At 39.0% G+C, this 20,563-nt stretch overlaps 1 protein-coding gene across 1 annotated transcript in view; it reads left to right on the top strand.

The window, feature by feature from the left end:
- Window positions 1-20,563, top strand: part of RNASEH2B (ribonuclease H2 subunit B) — a gene marked incomplete at its 3' end in the record, with an annotated part of 75,493 nt that overhangs the window by 41,742 nt on the left and 13,188 nt on the right. Inside the window, 2 exon segments of the mRNA XM_036745294.1 lie at window positions 11,911-11,975; window positions 14,666-14,771. Of these exon segments, the coding sequence (XP_036601189.1) occupies window positions 11,911-11,975; window positions 14,666-14,771 (171 nt within the window).

Below are 20,563 nucleotides of genomic sequence, written 5' to 3'. Positions count from 1 at the left end.
AGCTAGTTGGGTCATTTTATTTCTTCGTAGCTGACTTTCTTTTTCTGTAAAATAGGATAATAGTTTCTACTCTGCTTAACTCATAGACTGCACTGAAGAGTAAGTGAGTTTTCATGAATGTACATTGAAAAATTAAAAGTGAATGCAAATGTAAGATATCATAAATATCGTTTTTAGAAAAAAAATCTCTTTGTGTGTTCCTTCATTTGAAGGTGGTTTTTTTTTTTAAATTAAGTATGACCGTCTTCCATTGCCAGGGTCTCTTAATCACCCTCTACGCGCGCGCGCGCGCACACACACACACACACACACACACACACACACACACCCTGTACACCCCTGGGTATGCCACCATTCCTTGTTGTCCAATCCACTTAGATTGGTTTTTTTTTTAAATTAAAAACACATACATATGCCTGTTGGCAGGCATACTTCTAGAAACCTTTGCCGAACTCCTAACTTTTTAGCTTATTGAATGACATTGGAGGCCCTTGTATCAATGGCATATCAGTTTAACATTGGGGCTCCATGATATACCTGTTTTTAGATATTTTAGGCGTGATTTGTTTCTCTGTCGTGGTTAATTGTGGGCAGGCAGAATGGGAACTAGAGTCACTTAGAAGCCTGATAACTTGTGATTGGCCAGGGTCAGAGAGAGTTTGGCCAACTGGGGCAATTCTTTTGGGACCAGGCAAGCGTTGGCTCGGGGAACTCTTGGCCGGTGATTGGAAAGAAGAGAACTACATTAATTACACCCTATCTTCAAGGTGCCTACTAAATTCCTTTTTGGCTAAATTTGGAATTCCATTTGTAGATCTGAGGTAGTATGTAGCTCTAAGGCTGTATCAAAGTAATTTCATGAAGAAAGACATTTTTTCTTCCTTGTTCAGTATTTGGCAGGAAGAAACAACAGGCTTATTTGTGACTGAGGCATGGGGCTATTCTAAATGACTGTTTTTGAAAACTGAAATAATGAAGTAAAATTACTGGTTGTTTTAATTTTTGAAAAGTTAACACAAGTTGAAAATGCAAATAATGAGTTGTGCGAGACTTTGCAGTTGCTAATACAGAAATCTGACAGACTTTCCTAAACTTGTTGGAGGAATGTGTGCAGAGGAAAGCATGATGACTATGGAGTTAGAAGATTTGGTTTCCAATGTTGTCTTTGGTGACCTTGGGTAAATCACTCAGCTTCCAGCACAGGTGGGGAGTAGAAAGGGGAGAGTTCAGTTTTCTCATCTGAGATTAGACCAGATCAAGGCTTCTTAAACTTTTCCCCCCTTGCAGCTGCTTGCATTTCCATTGGTGTTGTGTGGCCTGACAGCATGCACAATGCAAAGCACTCGAGCTTTGTGCTCAGAACCGAGGCTGCAGTGAAGATGGATGATGCAAGCACAGGCAAGCACTGCCAGAAACACCTCGGATTCATTACATGTTGGATTTTTAATTAACTTTTGGTCAGTGCGCATTCAGAAACCTTTTACTGTGGCCACATCTTTCTGGGTCTTGACCCACTGGACTAGATGGCCTTTGAGGTCTCTTCTAGCTGTGATCTTGTGGAGATCATTGGCTCATGTATTACTGGTATCTCAAACCAAGAAGTTCCCTAGTTGTCCCTTCTTCCTTCCATTCCCCACGCTGTGCCCTTGCCACGTCTTCGCTGAGGTCTGGCAGAGGGAATCATTATCTGAAACCTAACTTTATGTTCTGTCTTTCTAACTAATCTCCCTTACCTCCAGCATTGCCTGTGTTTAATCCCTGATTTTAAGAAGCCTTATCAGTGTAAACAAAATAGAAATTCTTAGAGGTTGGTTTGGACTCGCCTTAGGTTGCGTGCCCTGCATATATCTTGTTTGCTCTGCTTGGAAGAGCACTTGTCTCCTTTAGGATTCGATGCCTGACAGCAGCCACTTATTCTCTTGAGACATGTCTGGCATGAGATCTATCTCTCAGGAGGCTCTCCAAGAGTATCAGACTTTACCTAAATAAAAATACCTCTCCTGTTTATGTTCCATGTCAAAAGGCAAATGAGAAAAAGTGTTTATATGAAAGTGCTTATATGTGTTTTGATGCCCAGACTGTTCCTTCAGTCAGGCAAGGGAGATCTTTCTTTTTTCTTTAAACCTTGTTTTAAGATGTAAAGATTCCATTCCTTTAGAGAATGGCTTTTAACCTTTGTGCGTGTGTCCTGGATCCTCAGTTTGGCAATCTGGTGAAGCCTATGGACTCCTCCTCAGAATAATGATTTTAAATAAATAAAATAAAATAGAGTAGGATTTTAGAGAAAACCAAGTATATATCTGTGTGTGTGTCTGTGTGTGTGTATAGTGTGTATATATATATATATATATATATATATATATATATATATATATATTTAAATTCACACACACTAGGTTAAAAACTTCTTTAGAGGAGGGTTTTGTTCACAGGAAGAAAATACAAGGAACTCTAAAGAACTGTGTGTTGTGTATGTTATTGTATAAAATTTAAGTCAAACTACTCTGTGTTTTGTCATCATGCAGGAAGGGAAGAAGAGGGGCTGGGAGAGAGAGAGAGAGAGAGAGAGAGAGAGAGAGAGAGAGAGAGAGAGAAAGGAAGGGAGGAGAGGGGAGTTCTGAATATAATTTATACCATTAAAAATGGACAATTTATAGTCTGCAGTGAAAGTAAAGTAATGGAGAACAATTCTTTGGCCAAGAATTATCCTGGTCTGATAAGAGGATTGTCCGGTTCAAACGTGTAATTTTGAGTAAGTCATTCAAACTTTTCAGTTATCTGGGTCCTTGTTGTTAAGGTGACAGTTATATGGTCTTCTTATCAGTCATGTCCTGCTGTTTTTTAAAGAGTTCTAAATGTTTTGAATTTCACAGTAGCACAGAAAGCAAAATGATTTCTTTTTGCTATAGTTAGTATTTCAAAGGAATTTTTCTGAAAAAATATAAAACAGTTCCTACCCTCTTCCCTTGTGGTTGAAATGCAATGAATTTTACGTAAGAAAAGCTTTCACACAATTATTTCTTTTCCTGTATCTACATAATTATAGTTAGTGAACACACATTTATGAAGCACTAACTGTATGCCAGGAACTTTGCTGACTGCTGGGGGGGAAAAGGCAAAAAAACCTTTCCTTGCTCTCATGGAAGTAGCAGGCTAATGGGGGAGACACTATGAAAACAACAGTGTTCATTCAAGATATATGCAGAGTAGATGAGCGGTGATGTTGGTAGGGAAGGCACTGATTTTTGACTCCTCCTGCAGAAGATGTGAATTGAGCTCAGTCTTGAAGCGAAGCAGGGAAACTCAGACACAAGTGGGGAGGGAAAGTGTTCCAGGCACGAGGGCAGCCGGTGAAAAGGCAGATTAGGAGATGGGGGTATTCTAGTGGGCCCTTGTAAGATTGCAGAGTATATGGAGGAGGCTGGGAAGGTAGGAAGGGACCAGGTTTGAAAGGCCAATGAAATGCCAACGGAAAGACATTCTGTTTGAACCTGGAGCTAAGACAGAGCTAAGGGGGCTTGTTACCAAAAGGAATGATATGGTCAGAGCTTTGCTTTAGGAAAAATCATTTTGGCAACTGAGTGAAAGATGGATGGATTAGAATTGGCAGAGACTTGAAGCTGGAAGACAAGCTAACAGACTTTTAAAATAATCCAGGGGGTGAGGTGATAAGGGTCGGTACACTAGTGTGGTTTAGCTTAGTGAAGAGAAGGGGTCATACATGAGAGCTGTCCAGAAGATAGGAGTGATAAGACTAGGCAACTGATGGGACATGGGGAGTGAGTGTGAATGAAGAGTGGCTCACTCCAGGTTTGTAGGCCTGAGTGAATGGGAGGATCATGGTCCCCTCGGTAGTAATGGGAGAGTTGGGATGAAGAGACGCTTTGGAGTAAAGATAATTAGTTGTGTTTTAGATATGGGAAATTCGATAAGCCTATAGGACATCTAGTTTAAGGGCTCAATAGATAGGTAGTCATGCCAGAGTGAAGCAATGAATCTAAGGCTGAATATATAGATCTGGGGATTTTCTACATAGAGATACTAATGGAGACCTGGTAATAAGTGCCCTGCTAATGTGGATGTATCTTTAAATATTACAGCTTGTCAGCATAGGGTTCCACTTTCTGATCTTCTGGATGTGTCTCCACTTGAGTAGTGTATGTGTGTGTGTGTGTGTGTGTGTGTGTCTGTGTCTGTGTCTGTGTCTGTGTCTGTCTGTCTGTCTTTGTCTTAGTGGTTATCATGTACCTAGGACCTAGAAATCCAGAGGATTGTCTCTCTAATAAAATAATGTCCCAAAGAGAATGGTGGCTTGAAATAAATGTTAATAGTTAATTTACAAAGGAACCATTTCATATTCTCTTTTGGAAACGTTATCTCTAAGAAGTTTCTACATTGACGTTAAAAACCCTCATTCTTTAGTTACACTTTGTTACACTCTCTTGTGAATCTGTGTCCCACACCTTGTAAACAAAAAACTTTGGAGTGACTGAAGAGAGAATGTTTATTACAGGACAGCCCAGCCTCCAACTCTATAAATGAGGAACAGGGTAACTCTCTGCAGGTGATTGTCTAGACACAATATATAACTGTGGCTACTTAATCCCCAAACTAGCTGTTCTGAAATTAACCTCCAAATGTTGTCTCCCAGGGCTAGGACACCAAGGATTTGTATTAAATCTGTTTAGGACTATGAAAACGCCTCTCTCTCTTTCTCTGCTTTTTGTGTCTGATGAAAAAGACAGAGCCACAGTGGTTCTGTCCTGAGTGATGATGGCAATGACCTTCCCCTCACCTGCTTTATTAGTGAAGGAAATGATGTGTCCCTGTTCACTAGATCTGGGGGAACAGAGTGGGGTTCTTGCCAAACAAGTTTCACATACGGTGGAAAGATGACAATGCAAAGGATTAATAGAGGGTTATAGCCTTCTGCTCCAGAGTGTGACATTTTGTTTCATATTGCTCAGGCAAAAGCTGTACTGTGATCTTGTCTGATGTGATTAATATGAAGAGCCAAGAAATCTTACCTGATTAAACAAACCAAGGAATGTTGCCAAGCTTTGTATTCCCAGAAGGCAGGGGGGAAAAAGAGACCATATGAGTTTGTGAGTTATGGAAAATGTTGAGAAAATAGATGTTAAAATATGCTTTAGGCAGTTTGTTCAACAATACATTAGGGAAACTTCCAAGTCTACATAACAATTACTCGAATGCTGAACATATTATTTAATTGTAGTCCTGCTTGTATTCCATCTGTATTTCTCAAGCCCAATCTTTCCAGATGTTTTAGACTAGTTTTATAGGCACCAGACACATTAGAGAGAAAAGATTTTTCAATATATACACATCAAACTCAGTCAATAAACTCTCACAAATATTAAATGTGCATAACATTTTAAACGCAGGCAAAGATATATGCTATTAATTGTCATCAGGCTAGGACTCTAACATTTGTTACCTTTATTGGTTTCTAGTATTTATAACTGCAAAAATAAGCAAATTCGTGTGTGTGTGCTTGGGGTTTGGTTTGCACTTTCATTCATTCCCCCAGACTCACCAGTTATGGTGGGGGATTGGGAATATTCCTTGCTGCCCACTGCCACCTTCAGATGCTCCCTCTGTCTCCACCTCTTAGTAACCTTTCCTCCTTTGAAATTCATTCAATGCATATTTACCACCCAGTTCATGTTTCACTAGCTCTTATCTATGGAATCTGAAGGTGCTCTCCTTTCTTTAGTGAGTTCATTGCCTTGCTCATGGTCTTTCTTTACACCCAGACTCCTGCCCTTATGCTAGAGGGCTTCAGCCTACATACTAATAGCATCTCAAACACCCTAAATTCCCACTTTTTCAGCTTCTCCATGATTGGAGTTTAGAGATTGGAACTTTACTCCAGTTTAGCTACACACAGAGATAAATGGTCATGTCATTGATCTTGACATCACCCACAAGTATTCCACTTCCATATTCATGAATTTACCACTCCATCTTTAACTTTATCTCCACCCCTTAGTTGTTTACCAGGAATCACCTCATACACTGGCTACATTCTCCTTCCTGCCCTATCTTGACCCCCTTGGTAAACCAGACCAACTCTATACTGCCCTCTACCCTACCGCATCCAGTCGTGCCTTGGAAAGCCCAACTTTGGATCACTTCTACCATCCACTGCTTTCAGTCTTCTTCACATGCTACTTAGCAGAATTGGAGAAAATTGTGCAATTGCTGACTGGATCCATTACAAATATTTGTCACATAATCTCAACATAACCTTACTACAGCAAGGCAGTCCTTTTATATGTCCCTAATCGAATCATTATTCCACTCACCTGCTTTTCCAAACTTTTGCACTGCTTCTCGAACCTCCCTTTTCACCCTCCCTTCCATTCTCTCTCTCTCTTTCTCTCTCTCTCTCACACACACACACACACACACACACACACACACTCTCTCTCTTTCACACACATATACACTCTCACATACACTCTCTTGCTCTCTCTCTCTCCCCCTCTCCCTCCCTTCCTCCTTCTTTTTCTGCTGTGGAAGCATTGCTTCATACTTCACTGAAAAATTTGAGGCCAAGAACTCCTTCCTTTTCTCCCCTCTTACCTTAGGTCCCTCAGAAGTCTTCCTTTTCTATTTCCTCTTCCATCCCTGTCTCACATGAAGAGGTGGCCTTCCTCCTTATCAAGACAAATCCCTCTACAGGCACAAGTGATCCTATTTTATCTCATCCTCTCCCGCAGATTAACCCTTCTGTCATCCTCACTCTCATTAATCTTCAGTCTCTCTTTGTCTATTGGCTGCTCCTCTGCTGCCTACAAAGACACTCCTCTCTCCCATCCAAAAAACCCTCGCCTGATTTGTCCACGTCTGTTTAGCTATAATTCTTCTCGCTTTCTTTCTTGAGGATGTGATCTATGGTCTTCACTTCCTTTCTCACTTTCTCCTAAACTCTCCAGTCTGTCTTCTGATTTCATCATTCACCTAGAACTGCCCTCTCCAAAGTTACCAGTGACCTCCTCAATGCCAAATTAAATGGCTTTTTCTTAATCTTTATCCTTCTTGAACTCTCTGCAGCCTTTGAAACTCTCAGTAACCCTTTTCTCTTGATCTGCTCTTCTCTCTGGGTTTTTGTAACATTTTTCTTTCCTGGTTCTCATGTCAGTCTGCTCCTTTTCATTCTCTTGCAGGACCTTCCTCTAGGTCAACCATTAATCAGGGGTGTCCCAAGTCCTCTGTTCCTTTCAATACTATTTCCTTTGGTCTCATTAACTCCCATAGATTATCTCTATGCAGACTATTCTTAGATGTATTTATCTGGCCCTGACCTCTCTCTTGACCACCAGTCTCACACATCTAGTTGTCTATTGGATATCTCCAGTTGGAGGTCCTGTAGACATCTTAAAACTTAACACATCCAAAGCTGAACCCATCCTCTTCCCCACCCCCTCCTAAACCCTCCTGTCCTCCAAACTTTCCTGTTAGTTTCAAGGAGATAGCCATCTTCCCAGTCACCCAGTCTTAACAACACTAAGTACTGTGACTCTTCACTCGACTCTTGATTCTTTCACTTTGTCATTCCACAGGCATTCTGTTGTCAAGTCTTGTTGATTCTACCTTGAAAACATCTTTTATATAATCTTTTTTATAACATGGCTGCTGCCTGGTACAAGCCCTCATCACCTCCCACCTGGACTGGATTGCAGTAGCCTTTCAGTTGGTCTCCCTGCCTCAAGTATCTCTCCATTCCGATTTGTCCAGCACTTAACTATTCAGTAAACTCCAGTGGCTCCGCATTACCTCCAGCATCAAGCGTAGATCCTCTGTTTGGCTTTTAGGCCCTTTATATCCTGGCCCCTTCTTAACTTTCCAGTCTTCTTCTACTTCTCCCCTCCAAGTATGAACCAGTGACATGACCTCTTTGCTGTTCTTCACACAAGACATTTCCTCTCTTGACTCCATGCCTTCTTACTGGCTGTCTGTTATGCCTGGAATCTTCTCCCTCATCTCCCTGGCTTCCTTCAAGTCTCAGCTAAAATCCCACCTTCTCTGGGAAGCCTTTTCCTGTAGCCCTGAATGCTAGTGCTTTCTCTCTAAGATTGTCTCCAACTTATCCTTTATGTGCCTTGTATATACTTATTTATTTGTACTTTTTCTTCCCCATTAGACTGTGAGCTTCTTGACATCAGAGACTGTCTTTGAGCTTTTCTTTGCCTTCACAACACTTAGCACAGTTTCTGGTACATGAGAGGCATTTAAATGCTTGTTGATTTACTTGACTTGAATTTTAGTACTGGAAGGCATCTTGGTGATTCTATAATCTGGACTCCTTATTTTACATTTTACATACTGAAGAGTCATAATGCAGTGAAAAGAACTCCGGTTTTAGAATCTGAAGGTCTAGGTTTGGGTCTTTCTCTGTCCTTTACACAATATAAAACTTCACTCAGGTCATTTACCTTCTTGGTCTCAGTTTTCTTATCTGTAAAATTAGGGTGGAGGAGGGTCTTAGTGGGCCTTTGAGGCCCTTTCAAGTTTAGATCTCTAAATCTTCCAGCTCTAAATCCGTGATCCTCTGAAGCCCATAGAGGTTAAGTGAGTTGACTAAGGTCACGCAATTCATTATTAACAGATTGAACTAGAATCCATGTCTCTTGTCTCCTAGGCCTGTGTTCTTTTCACTGTACTTTACCATCTTTATATGTCATTGTAGTATGGAGACATGATTGTTTCATGGGCTTGTTTTGGAAGTAGGGCTTTATAGGTCAGCTGAAACACGCAAGGGACAAGAGATGACCTATATTCACCATCTTGAATTAGAATCTGAGACTGTAAGGGTAGAGGAGAAATGTAGGAGATAGATTCTGCTTTTTTTTTCCTTTTAGACTTTGGATATAGTTAGCTATTCATTCTAGTTTAATTTCATATCATTTGGAATTTTTCCTGCTCCACTATTTTTTGTGCTTCTTCCTATGATTTTTCTAAGGACTTAAAATCTTTTTTCTTTAATATCCTCTGCCTTCTTATTCTAAGGAACTAGAGATATTTTAGCCTGGGGAAAAGAAGATTTATGAAGGATATGATAGAGGCCTTCAGATATGTGAAGATCCATTATGTAGAAGACTCCTACTAGACTTTAAGTTCCTTGAGGACCATGGACCTATGTAGGCTAAGCTTTGTTTCTCTCCTAGCATCTATCACGGTACTTTGTTGATAGTAAATACTTACCAATCATGAATAAATGAACGAAGAGGGACCGTATTTGTTTTCCTTGGTCCCCTAGTGCAGAACTAGGAGCACGGAGATTGGGGGTGGGGTGGGGGTGTGATTTAAGAAAGAACTTCCTGACATTTATGAGCTGGTCAAAACTGAAATGAGTTGTCCCTTGAACTACTAATTTCTCCATTATTAGAAGGCTTTGAATGGAGAATGGATAACCACTTTCTGGGGTATTAATCAAGGGCATTCCTGCTTAGGCATGAGTTGAACTAAATGACCTCTTAGGTCACTTCTGACTTAAATTCTGTGCCACTTTCACATACTGCCCCCCAATTGGAATATTTTGGTGCTGCCCCTGGAGTACCAAAATGTATCATTTTTACTGAATACAAGATAGCTATATTGAATAGCTAGCATTTATATAGTACTTTAAGGCTTTACATATATTATCTCATTTGACCTTGACCTGTACTCACTCAGATACCCTTAGGCCTTTGGACTCCTCTCATCAACACCATACTAGGTGGATTCAAACCAGAGGTGAAGGTGGGGAGGTGAGAGATTCTTAGTAGTGTCAAGAACTTCGACTTTAGCTTTTACCATGATTGAAATAACCAGACAGTGTTTTGGTTTTTTTTACACTTCTGTAAAGGGCTTTATGTAAGACGTATCACCCCATCCCTTTGGACTACAGTCTGTATGAACAATACCATGTATGATCCATTCTTTTAAAGTCTTCTGCATATTGGAGAACTAGTAATTCTATTTTTAAGGCTTTTAAAAAACTGTTATGTGACATTATTGGGTGTGACTTTTGTGACAACATTTGCAAAATGGTGCAAAGAAAGCAGTGTGAGTTCAGAAGGCTTTTTTTGGAGACCCGGACATACATGAGGGTAATCCTATAGAGGTTTGTGTGGTCACCTGTGTGTACAGGGTGCCATCTTAAGGCTAGGATAAATGCCTCCAATAATCTATGCATCCTGTGAAACATAAATATAATAAATATAAACAGAAATGTAATAATATAAAAAAGACAGGCTGTCCAAAAAACATGGGCATATGGAAAAGTAAGATAATTTGTCAAATATTTACCTTAAAAATAGAATGTGTTTCCGATTCTGCTACAGTTTCCTGTGACTCCTTGTCACAATTTAATGCCCATAGTAATATTTGCAAGTTGCTAACACAGAATAAAATTGTATGTTTTCTTCATCTCCGGCCACCAACAGAACCTTCTTTATGAGTAAGTTCTTATGGCTCTTTCAAAGTGCTTAGTAGATTACAGGATAGGGAATGCCCTTTACTTCTGAGGAAAAAAAAAACAACAATTTTTTTCCCCTCATATTCTGCCCCAATTCTGAAAAATGTCTCCCCAGTGGCCCTACTCTTTTCCAGGTAGTTCCCTGAACCAATAGGCAAAATGTTTATGGGCAGGAGTTCTTATATTACTGACAAAATCCCGTTTGTACATATTTTTCCTTTTTGTTATTCCAAGGAAGAGACCTAAGACTGTGGGGGAAATGGAGCAGAGCCACCATTTCTTTTTGCCTTATTATTGGTCTTAATTTTGGGAAATCTGCAGTAAAAATGGAGAAGAAATATACAGAAATGGAGTCCTGGGACCTCCCAGACCTACTAGGATGCAAATCATTTAGTATTGGTACAAATGATTTAATGGAAATGCAGTGAGGTTTCCCTGTCCAAACAGTTTCCATTCCCACTACTTCCATGTAAAGGAAGGGAAAAAAAAGTCATTCAACATAACTCTATGGGATAATTACCTTGGAGTTACATATGGCAAACACTAATCTGGCATTGTAATTTACAGTGGCTATAAGAATATTCATGATGGAGGGGAGGAAGCATTAGAGTGGAAGCGATACCATTGCTAGTTGCAGAGAAAATACAAAATCACTTGAAATGAAGAACATTACAGATGGATGCATTTGTTTAATGGTCTTTAAAGCTGCTTAAATAGATTGTGGGCAAGGAGAAATGTATTTTATGTGAAGTGCAACTTTTATCCCCATACAGGAACAGTCTGATTATAATGTAAATTTTAATCTTTGAGATATGTCACTGGTCATGCTAGTAATACATTTGAGATTCCTATATGAATCTTTTCTTGAATACCAATCCTGCCACATCAGAATGGAGTGACTAACAAACTTTTTGTTAAGGTTATGTAACAGACTGCCAGGGCTTCTGTAAGCTTGGTTCATATTGTTAAAGTTTATAGGATCGTGCACTGTTGAAAGTGGAAGACAGTTCCTAGAGCTTCTCAGTCAACTCCTTTGTTTTATGGATTAGGAAACTGACACCCAAGGATGTAATGACTTGCTCTACAGTTGTATGGCTTTTGTCAGTGGCAGACCTAGAACTATAAGTAGGATTTCCCCATGTGATTTTAGGGAATGGACTTTTCATAAATACTGAAGTGATCTTAAACTTTCAGAAAAGAAAAAGTAACTCATATGTTAGTTTGATGAGTCTTTAAAATATTTTTATACCTCTTTATCTGTTATTTGTGACTAACAGCAAGAAACCATTTTTTTCCCAGTGAAATGTCTCACTTTCATGATTAGATAAATTCTGAAAGCTAACATACATATCAGGTAGCTTTTGAATTTCTTTTGGGTTATACTCTTAGCTCTGATTTTCTTTTTCCTCTTTATTTTGACCCAGAAATTGGAAATAAGAAGTTTTATAAGTACAGCAAAGAGAAAACATTGAAGTGGCTGAATAAAAAGGTATAGTTGGGTTTTTTTAAGCATTAAATGCCTGTCTGTTTAAATTGGGAGCATTAATATAACAAGTTATTTGATTTGAAACAGGTTTGCAGAATGAACTGAGCCAGAAAAGCTACATGAGAATTGCCAAGTATGATCCAATTAAAAGCATATTAATAATAATTATTCATTTCTAGAGTGCTTTAAGGTTTGCAAAGCACTTTCCCCACAGCAGCAGTATGAATTAGGTAATGGAAATATTATTATTCTCATTTTACTGGTGAGGAAATTGAGACTCAAAGAGGTTAAACCACTTATTCAAGGTCATATAGCTAGCAAGCAGCAGAACAGGGACTAGAGCCTAAGTCTTTCCTCTATCCAAGTCCAACACTGGACGAGACTTCCTCTTGCCATTTAGATAGAAATATACAGACAAATATGACAAGGTTCCCATGGAAAGTAAGGCAGTTTGGATATGGGCAGATTGGTGAAAAATATTTTTATTGACTTGGAAAACAGTGAGTTCAAAGACCAGTTAAATTAAAAGAAACTTACCTCTATGCATTAATAAGTATGAAATAAAATGCAATTTTAGTAACCTCTTATTGAATCAAATTGGTCACACTATTTTTAAATTCATTCTTGTTTAACTAGTTGACAAACATTACTCAATAAACATTTACTAAGCACCTACTATGTGCCAGGCACCATGCTAAACTCAAGGTGTTTTTCAATTAACTATAATTTTTAAGCCCTCAATCATTTGGACAGCTTCTGCTGGCCCATTTGTAGATGATTGTATGGTTTCATAAGGTTTGTCTGTGTCTTCATATCAACCTTAATAAAGATATACTAGAATTATAGCTAAAGATGCAGCTGGTTAATGAAAATCAAAACAGCGAGCAAATATTTACAGATCTATTAATTAGAGTCCAGGTTACATTTCTGCTCTCAAGGCTGATTTATTTGTTTTGTTTTATCTTAATTAGTCATTCATATGTTCAAATTTCTCATGAGGATACTTGAGTTGGATCTCCCTAGCATTTCCTATCATTCTGTACAAATTGTTTTTTGTACATGTAATCTAGCAAGTAAATAGTAGAAACAGAATCTTGATTCAGGATGGGGAGGGGGCGGTGAGGGGCGGAGAACGAACAATATCCAAGAAGAGAGGTCTTGAAGGAGATAAAAGATATGGGAGGAATGAGGTCTGGAAATGCAAGTTACTCCCTTTAATAATAGTTCAATCATAAGAGTATGTTTGATATACTAAATATAACTAGCCTTAAGTTGTGGAAGTCATTGGTAATTAATTGGTATTAGTTCCAACAGACCATGTGCTGCTACTGTCAACTGGTCTTCAAGCTCTATGTGGATCAGTAACTGTTATTATTATTATTATAATTATAATTATTATTATTATTATATCAGCTCATTCCACATCACTAAATCTAAAAACCTGGGGCTTTATGGAGGTAGACTTGGATCTGCCACGTCAGAGAGCATCAGGTGTTTATCTTTTCCACATACTATTAGTGGCCTAGCAAATGTGCACAAGCTCTGGCTCTTGGTGTATGAAGTCAGTCGTTTGGCAGACATATCCTTTGGAGACAAACCTGAGAAGGATGATCTTTCTTTTGTAAGTTTAAACATCATAGGGTGTCCTTAATTAACACACTCTTAAGTAAAGCTTGTTTACCCAGCAGAAATCTATGATTGGCAGCAATGACCTTGTGATCCTAAACCATGGGTTCTTAATACATTTTGAGTCATCCACCCCTTTGGCAGTCTAGTGAGGCCTGTGGACCCCTTGTCAATTATATTGAAATACAGTTATCAAAATATATGAAAAAAAAGTTCACAGACTCCAGGCTAAGAATCTTTGTCCTTAATATTAAGTTTGAATTAGTCAGTGCATCCAAATTTGTTATAAAAACTTGTCTAAGACAGAACTATTGAAGACCATCTTTTTATGAGGTCTCTGGGACCAGTAAGAATTTAGTGCAGTTTCCTGTGTTTCTATATTTCATGTCCATAATTGTGCCTGTGACAGAATAGTACAGGATGGGTGCTCTATGAGTCTAGATAATGTAAATTGACATAATGAAACTCTAGCTGATATCCTACCAGCCTTAGAAAATGGTGAGATGTTACAAAATAGGTCGCTGATTTTCACTTTTAATTTTGCTAGTTTGTCAGGACAGTGCCTTGTAAGATTTGTGGCATTTCCTCAGCTCTTTATGTATGGAATAAGAGCCAATGAAAATGTTTGAAGAGAATCTTGGTGCCTTATCTGATACTCTCTTACTCAGTCTTTGCTAATAGTTGTAAATTTATATTTCTTTATTTCATTTATTCTGTTGATTCTCTGCATAAGCAGAAGTTCATGCTTATTGCAGTTAGGGAAATTTTTAAGTTAATTAAAGTTTTAGATAATACATATATTAGGAATAAGCTGAAGTGTTATCTCTCTACAATTTTCTTCTGAGTCTAGAGTCATATTTGGTCTTATGGGGTACTGTGCAGTTATTTATAGAACCTAAAATGCTTATTCCTCAGCCCGTTAGATAATGACTTGACGGGCCTCTACAAAGCTTTGTGTTAATTTCTTCCTCAGCCTTTGTGGCATGGTTTTCCAAATTGGAAAAGGTCAAATGTTCTTTTAATAGGCACTGATTTCCTTCATTCTTCCCATTTTTCTCATTCTGTAGGTGGATCAAACTGTGAGAGCTTTAAAAATTGGCAATGTAAACGTAGGTGCCCGAGTATCATCTGCCACATTTGTCCCAGGTGACCATGGCTGTGATGTCAAAGAAGGTAAGTTCATAGAATCATAGATTAGAGCTAGAAGGGACCACCACAGCTGCCTTCAGATCTATCTCTTTATTTCACAGATGAGGAAACTGAGATACAGAGAAGTTAAGTGATTTCCTCAGGGTCATGTAGCTGGTATGTGCCTGAGATGAAACTTGTATTTGAGATATTTTAAACTTCTTTTTTTATTTTTGTATTTTTTTTTTTGAGGGAGGAAGGTAGGGCAGTTGGGGTTAAGTGACTTGCCCAAGGTCACACAGCTAGTAAGTGTGTCAAGTGTTTGAGGCCGGATTTGAACTCAGGTCCTCCTGACTCCAGGGCCAGTACTCTACTCACTGTGCCACCTAGCTGCCCCTATTTGAGATATTTTAGTAACAACCATTTTAGAATAGAGAAAGAAGCCTGTACCTCAATAACTATTGGCAAATTTTTAAAGTCTTTGATTTTTATTTCTGATTTTGATTTTATTTTTGATATTTCTAATTCATTTCTGATAATTATTTCTCTTGTGCCAATATGTAACAGGGATGTAATTTTTTTTTCTGATTCAAGTAACATTTCTGCGGCAGACTTTCTTTTATTAATGTTTGCTTAAATGATAACTTTACAGTAAGAAAAGTAGGGTACTTTTTAATTACATGCATGATTATTGTGTATTCTAATTGAAAAAAATAAATAAGTTTACAAGTTGAGGACTCAAATTACAGCTTCCAAGGATGAGGTGAGAAAATTGGGTATGTTCAATCAGAGAAGAAAAGACATGATAGCTGTCTTCAGATATATGAAAGGTTTTCATGTAGAAAACCTTTGTACCAGAGAGCAAAACAAGGACAAAGGAGCAGCAGTTTAAGAGTTAGGTTTTATAATGTAAAAGGATTTAAAGCTAGATGGGACCTTAAAGATCAAGGTTTCCAGCAGAGGTGAGGCGACTTAGTAAGTAACAGAACCAGGCTTCAAATCTGGCTCTCTTGATGCTAGAGGTGGTGGTTCAGTATAAAGGAAAATAACCATTAGAGCTGTCTTAAAAGGAATTGGCTGCTTCATAGGTTGGGAGTTTGTTACCAGCACTAAAGTTTTTCAGGTAGAAGTTAACTAACCATTTATTTTAGAAGTTGTAGATGGGACTAATTCCTTGGATATAAATTAAATTGGATCACCTCGATGGCCATCTTTATAGAATGTAAATCCCTTGAGGACAGGGGCTATTTAGTTTCGGTCTCTGAATTCCCATTTCCTACCATAGTACCTGGCATAACGTAGGCAACTTAGTAAATGCTTGTTGATTGATTTACAAGTCAGCTGTTGGGTGATTATGCTTTTCTCAAGCTATATAACAGGTTAGTGGGTTGGCCACCCACTCTGCAAGACCTCACATCTCTCACCTGGATGTGTGGATACCTGCTCCCTCCCTGGACTGGCTTGCTTCCAGTCTGCCTTTACACAAGCAATTTTAGCAATTTCCCAGAAGAGAACTTCCACCAGTTATACTCAAACTCTCTCTGAATCCTAGGAGTCACTCTGTTGTGGGAGAATATATTTCCTCTATTCGCCTCTCTAGCTCTTGAATCCTCATGATGTATTTCTGTATACACATTCAGCCACTCACAGTAATCACACTTTTAGGTTCTATGAATACTTATTTATTTAGAAATACGGCAAAAGATGTAATAATATCACTAGTAGTCATATATTAAAGCAAATATATGAAAAATAAATATATCACAGTCCTCAAATAAACCTGGTGAGCCTACACAGAAATTTGCAGAGAAGACAGGTAATGAGGAAAACACATGTACAGAGTAACTCACTATTCTGGAATTGTAAACCTTAGTATCCTCATTCCGTCTTTGGAGCCGTCCATAAGATTTCCTTGGAGAACGTAGCTTATCTGTTGAATAAATGCTTCCATGGCTAACTGGGTTAATGTACACCAGGCATGGGGAACCTGTGGCCTCAAGGTCATATGTGGCTCTCTAGGTCCTCAAGTACAGCCCTTCGACTGAATCCGAACTTCACACAACAAATCCCTGTGATAAAAGGGTTTATTTTTTAAAGCTTGGACTCAGTCAAAAGGCCACACCCAAGGACCTAGAAGGCCACATGCAGCCTTGAGGCTGCAGGCTCCCCATTCCTGATCTACATTGTCGTTTGTAAACACTCACTGGGCAGTCTGTTTCAGTCAAACTACTTGATCTACTAAGTTCTACTTGATCTACTGACTTCTTTGATTCTCTGCTTTCAATCCATTCTCCAGCTCAGCTTGACTTAATCCTTTACTTAACTGTAGTATCCATCACTTCCAGCTTCAGACCTAGCTGATATTGTTCTGAAATCTGTACTTTTATCTCTATCTCTTCTTATCTTTCTGGGTTCAAGCTCTCAATTCTTTCTGCAAATATGACTCCACCTAAGCTTGTGATTAGTAGCAACAGAATTACAGAACCCAGAATTCTAGGTCCGGGAGGAAACTTGGAGAACCTCCTTACTTCATACAAGAGGAAACTGAAGACTATGATTAAGTGTGAGGGTTGAACTGTATATCTCCCGAACAATATTCTTTCAATTCCTCCATCTTCTCATTTGAAAGTTAGAAGAGTTCTACTACTTGTATGTTTATACAATGCGATTAGTTTCTAGAAATCTCAATACTATGCTCCAAGGCCATTGTGCCATTGTCCCTTCGTATAACTCAGATATGTACAGTTTGAGCCTTTTTATATAAAAGAAACTTAAAGAGTAGTTCACAGTATAACAACAGTCATCTTACGAACGTTCCTTGCATAGTCTGCCAGTACCATGCTAGGAGTGGGGAGGTTTCCTGTTTGCCGAGCACCAAGCTTGTTTCTGTGACTGGTGACTCTTTTCTTGTGTCCTGAACTCTGATTTGGAACATGTTGCTTTCCTTTTCTGACTCAGATTCAGAGCTGGAAGGGACCTTAGAAAGTTCCCCTCATTTTATAGATGAAGAAACGGAAGCCCAGGTTAATTACATTGCCTGAGTTAGTTAATAGTGGTATTATAGTTAATGTGTAGTAATTAGTTAATAGTTAATATTAATAGCAAAATTGGGGCTTGGGAATCTGAATCCGAATCCAGTTCTTTCTGCCGTAGGATGCACTGACCCTGTTGCCCTCTGGGTTAAGCTGACCCTGAAAATCCCTTTCCCCTAGACATCAGTAATCCCAAAAAACAAGATGACTTCATTTCTGATATGGTTTTAAAAATCATTTGGGAAGGGCCATGAAGTCTACAGGGGTCTTAATATGGATGAGAGTCTTATATTTCAGCTTACAAATAAACATCCAACTTACAAGTGAACTTTTGGAATAGAATCTCTCAAAGTTGGGGAGTGCCTGTAGTTCAAAATAGTTTCCCAGGTAACTGAAGAAAGATGAGGACACTTTTTGCACTCCCCCTACATCATTTAGTTTTGTTTTCGTTGTGTAATTTGGCGGCTCTAGGGAGGGTGGAATAATGCTCTTAATGCTTATTTTGAATGTTTGCTAAAGGTTACCTCTGAATTTCATAAAGAGTGAATTACTTTTAATTAAGTAGTTTAAGAAATCTTATCACTCATTTTGGAATGAGGATATGGAAAATTACTTTTACACTCAGGAATTTTATTTTTAAAAACAACAACAACACCCAAGAATCTTTCTTTTTTTCTATTTTGGCTATTTTAAGAAATATTCATTAGACCATCAGTCGTCATATGAAGAAAAACAGTTTAATTACAGAAAAGTTACAAGACTATGACTTCTTAGTGATTATATAATTGAGTAAGAGTTCCTTAAAGCGACTATTGTTATCCCTATAAGAAAACCGTCATGTTGAAATGCTCCCTACCCATATGTTCAGGGGTGGCTGAAGAGACCTTTCGTCATTGTTGCTTTTCAGACTGTAAACTCCTTTTAGGGAAAGACTGTGTCTCAGATTTCTTTTAATATTCCCCAGAGTGCCTAGCAGTGTTCTCAACACTTAAGAGAAGCCCAGTAAATTTTCAGCGTAGCTGCTGTTGGCAGACAGCATCACATCTTTGGTTTCCAAGGTCATCTTGGCTCGACTGCTGCTGCCCTCTTATGTGTCATAGCTCTGCAGCACCATTGAGAGTCGTGAAACTTGGTGGCATAGAAGAAAGAGCATTGGACTTAGGAGTGAGAAAGATCCGAGTTCACATCCCACCTCAGACACTTAGCAGCTCTGTGACCCTGGGCAAGTCAGTCTCCTCCTCTGTAAAATGAGAGGGTTCAACTTGCTGACCTCCACGGTCCCTCCCAGCTCTACATTTGTGATTTGCGATTGAACAGCCCACTGTGATGATAGCTGCAGTTTATGTATCAACATGTGTGGGAATAGGAGAGGGAGGGGGTACTTTGGAAGAACTTGATGAGATCCGCCAAGCTAAGTCACTATATGCCACAATGTACTCAGTGTGAAAGTGGTCGCAGGTGGAGTTTGGCAGAAACTGTCAGGAAATAAGAAGCTCTCTGCTTTGAAAAATGGGAAATGACATTGATTAATTCATCATTTCTTATGAACATTTAGCTCATGCAAAACAGTTGCTGCACTGAGGAGGCTGAAGCATATCTTTTGAAGCCTGAAGCCATTTCAACCAAGAAATTTAATTTTCTTGCCAAGTAGAGAGGCATGATGTCTTAACAGAGTCAATGCTCTATCTAGAACAAACCTTTAGTTCAAGTCTTGACTCTGCTAGGAGGGAGTGTGGTACGAGAGGAGCCCGAAGACCTGGATTCAGATTATTCTCCCGATGTTCATTACTTGTGTGTGACCTCAAGCAAATAATTTAGCTTCCCTGGGCCTTGGTTTCTTCAGCTGTAAAATGAAGGGCTAGGATTCGATGGCTTCTAATCTTGTTTTCACCTCCAAGTCTATGATCTGATGCCTCATTTCCAAAGCCTTACAGGGAAGAATGACAGAGAGCTTTAAGTAGCAGTGCCTAACAGAACAGTGGAAAAGCCAGATTATCCTGTGACAATTCATAGGTGACAGTGGGAGGAAAACAAACAGATGGGAAGTGGAACAGGTTGGTGTAACAACAATGTTACTCCTTGTCACTGTTGTGGCTGTGTAAGACCGATAACGCCAGCACACAGGAGGGCTGATAGCACAGGTTCTTGGATTTGCTTTTCTAAGGAAAGCAACTTTAAGGGGGTTACAATCTCACTTTAATTAAACATACATACATATATCATTCGCTTAGTTCAGGGGAAAAAGTGAGCATCCTGAACTTCAGAGAAAACACAAACAGAAATTACAAGCAGAAATTATATAAACAGAGCAAAATAACACAAATCAGTAGACAGGTTTCTAGCTGTCTGTCCAAGACATTACATACATAATTACCAGAGAGAGAAGCACCAACATCTGGGTTTTTCAAAGCAGGGAGGCTCCTGGCTAGCCAGAGTCTTGTCTAGTCAGATCACATGACACTCTTTCAGTGAGTGAGCCCCAAAGCAAAATGCTAACCTCCAAGTATATACACATGCTTCTTCAGGGTCAGAGGGCATCACAACCATGGGACTCAAACTCATGTGACTTAGGCTTTCTTGTGACTTAAGCAGGTTATCAAAGACGCTTGATTTAAAAATTCAGTCAAAGGCACTTGATTGCCTTAGTGCTGAGAAGAAGTCCAAAAGAAAAAACAGCGAAAAGTCTCCCTTTGCTTGCCGTTATAGTTGGCCAGTGTGTTTATATGGATCTCTTTACATAATTGGAACAATACAACCACATTTGGATGCTGTCGTCTCAGTATCCAGTGCATTATTTGAAGCAGT

The sequence above is a fragment of the Trichosurus vulpecula genome, chromosome 2 (assembly GCF_011100635.1).
Source record: "Trichosurus vulpecula isolate mTriVul1 chromosome 2, mTriVul1.pri, whole genome shotgun sequence".
NCBI classification, from domain to species: domain Eukaryota; kingdom Metazoa; phylum Chordata; class Mammalia; order Diprotodontia; family Phalangeridae; genus Trichosurus; species Trichosurus vulpecula.
Note: the sequence above shows the minus strand (reverse complement) of the source record. Positions and strands in the feature narration are given on the sequence as shown.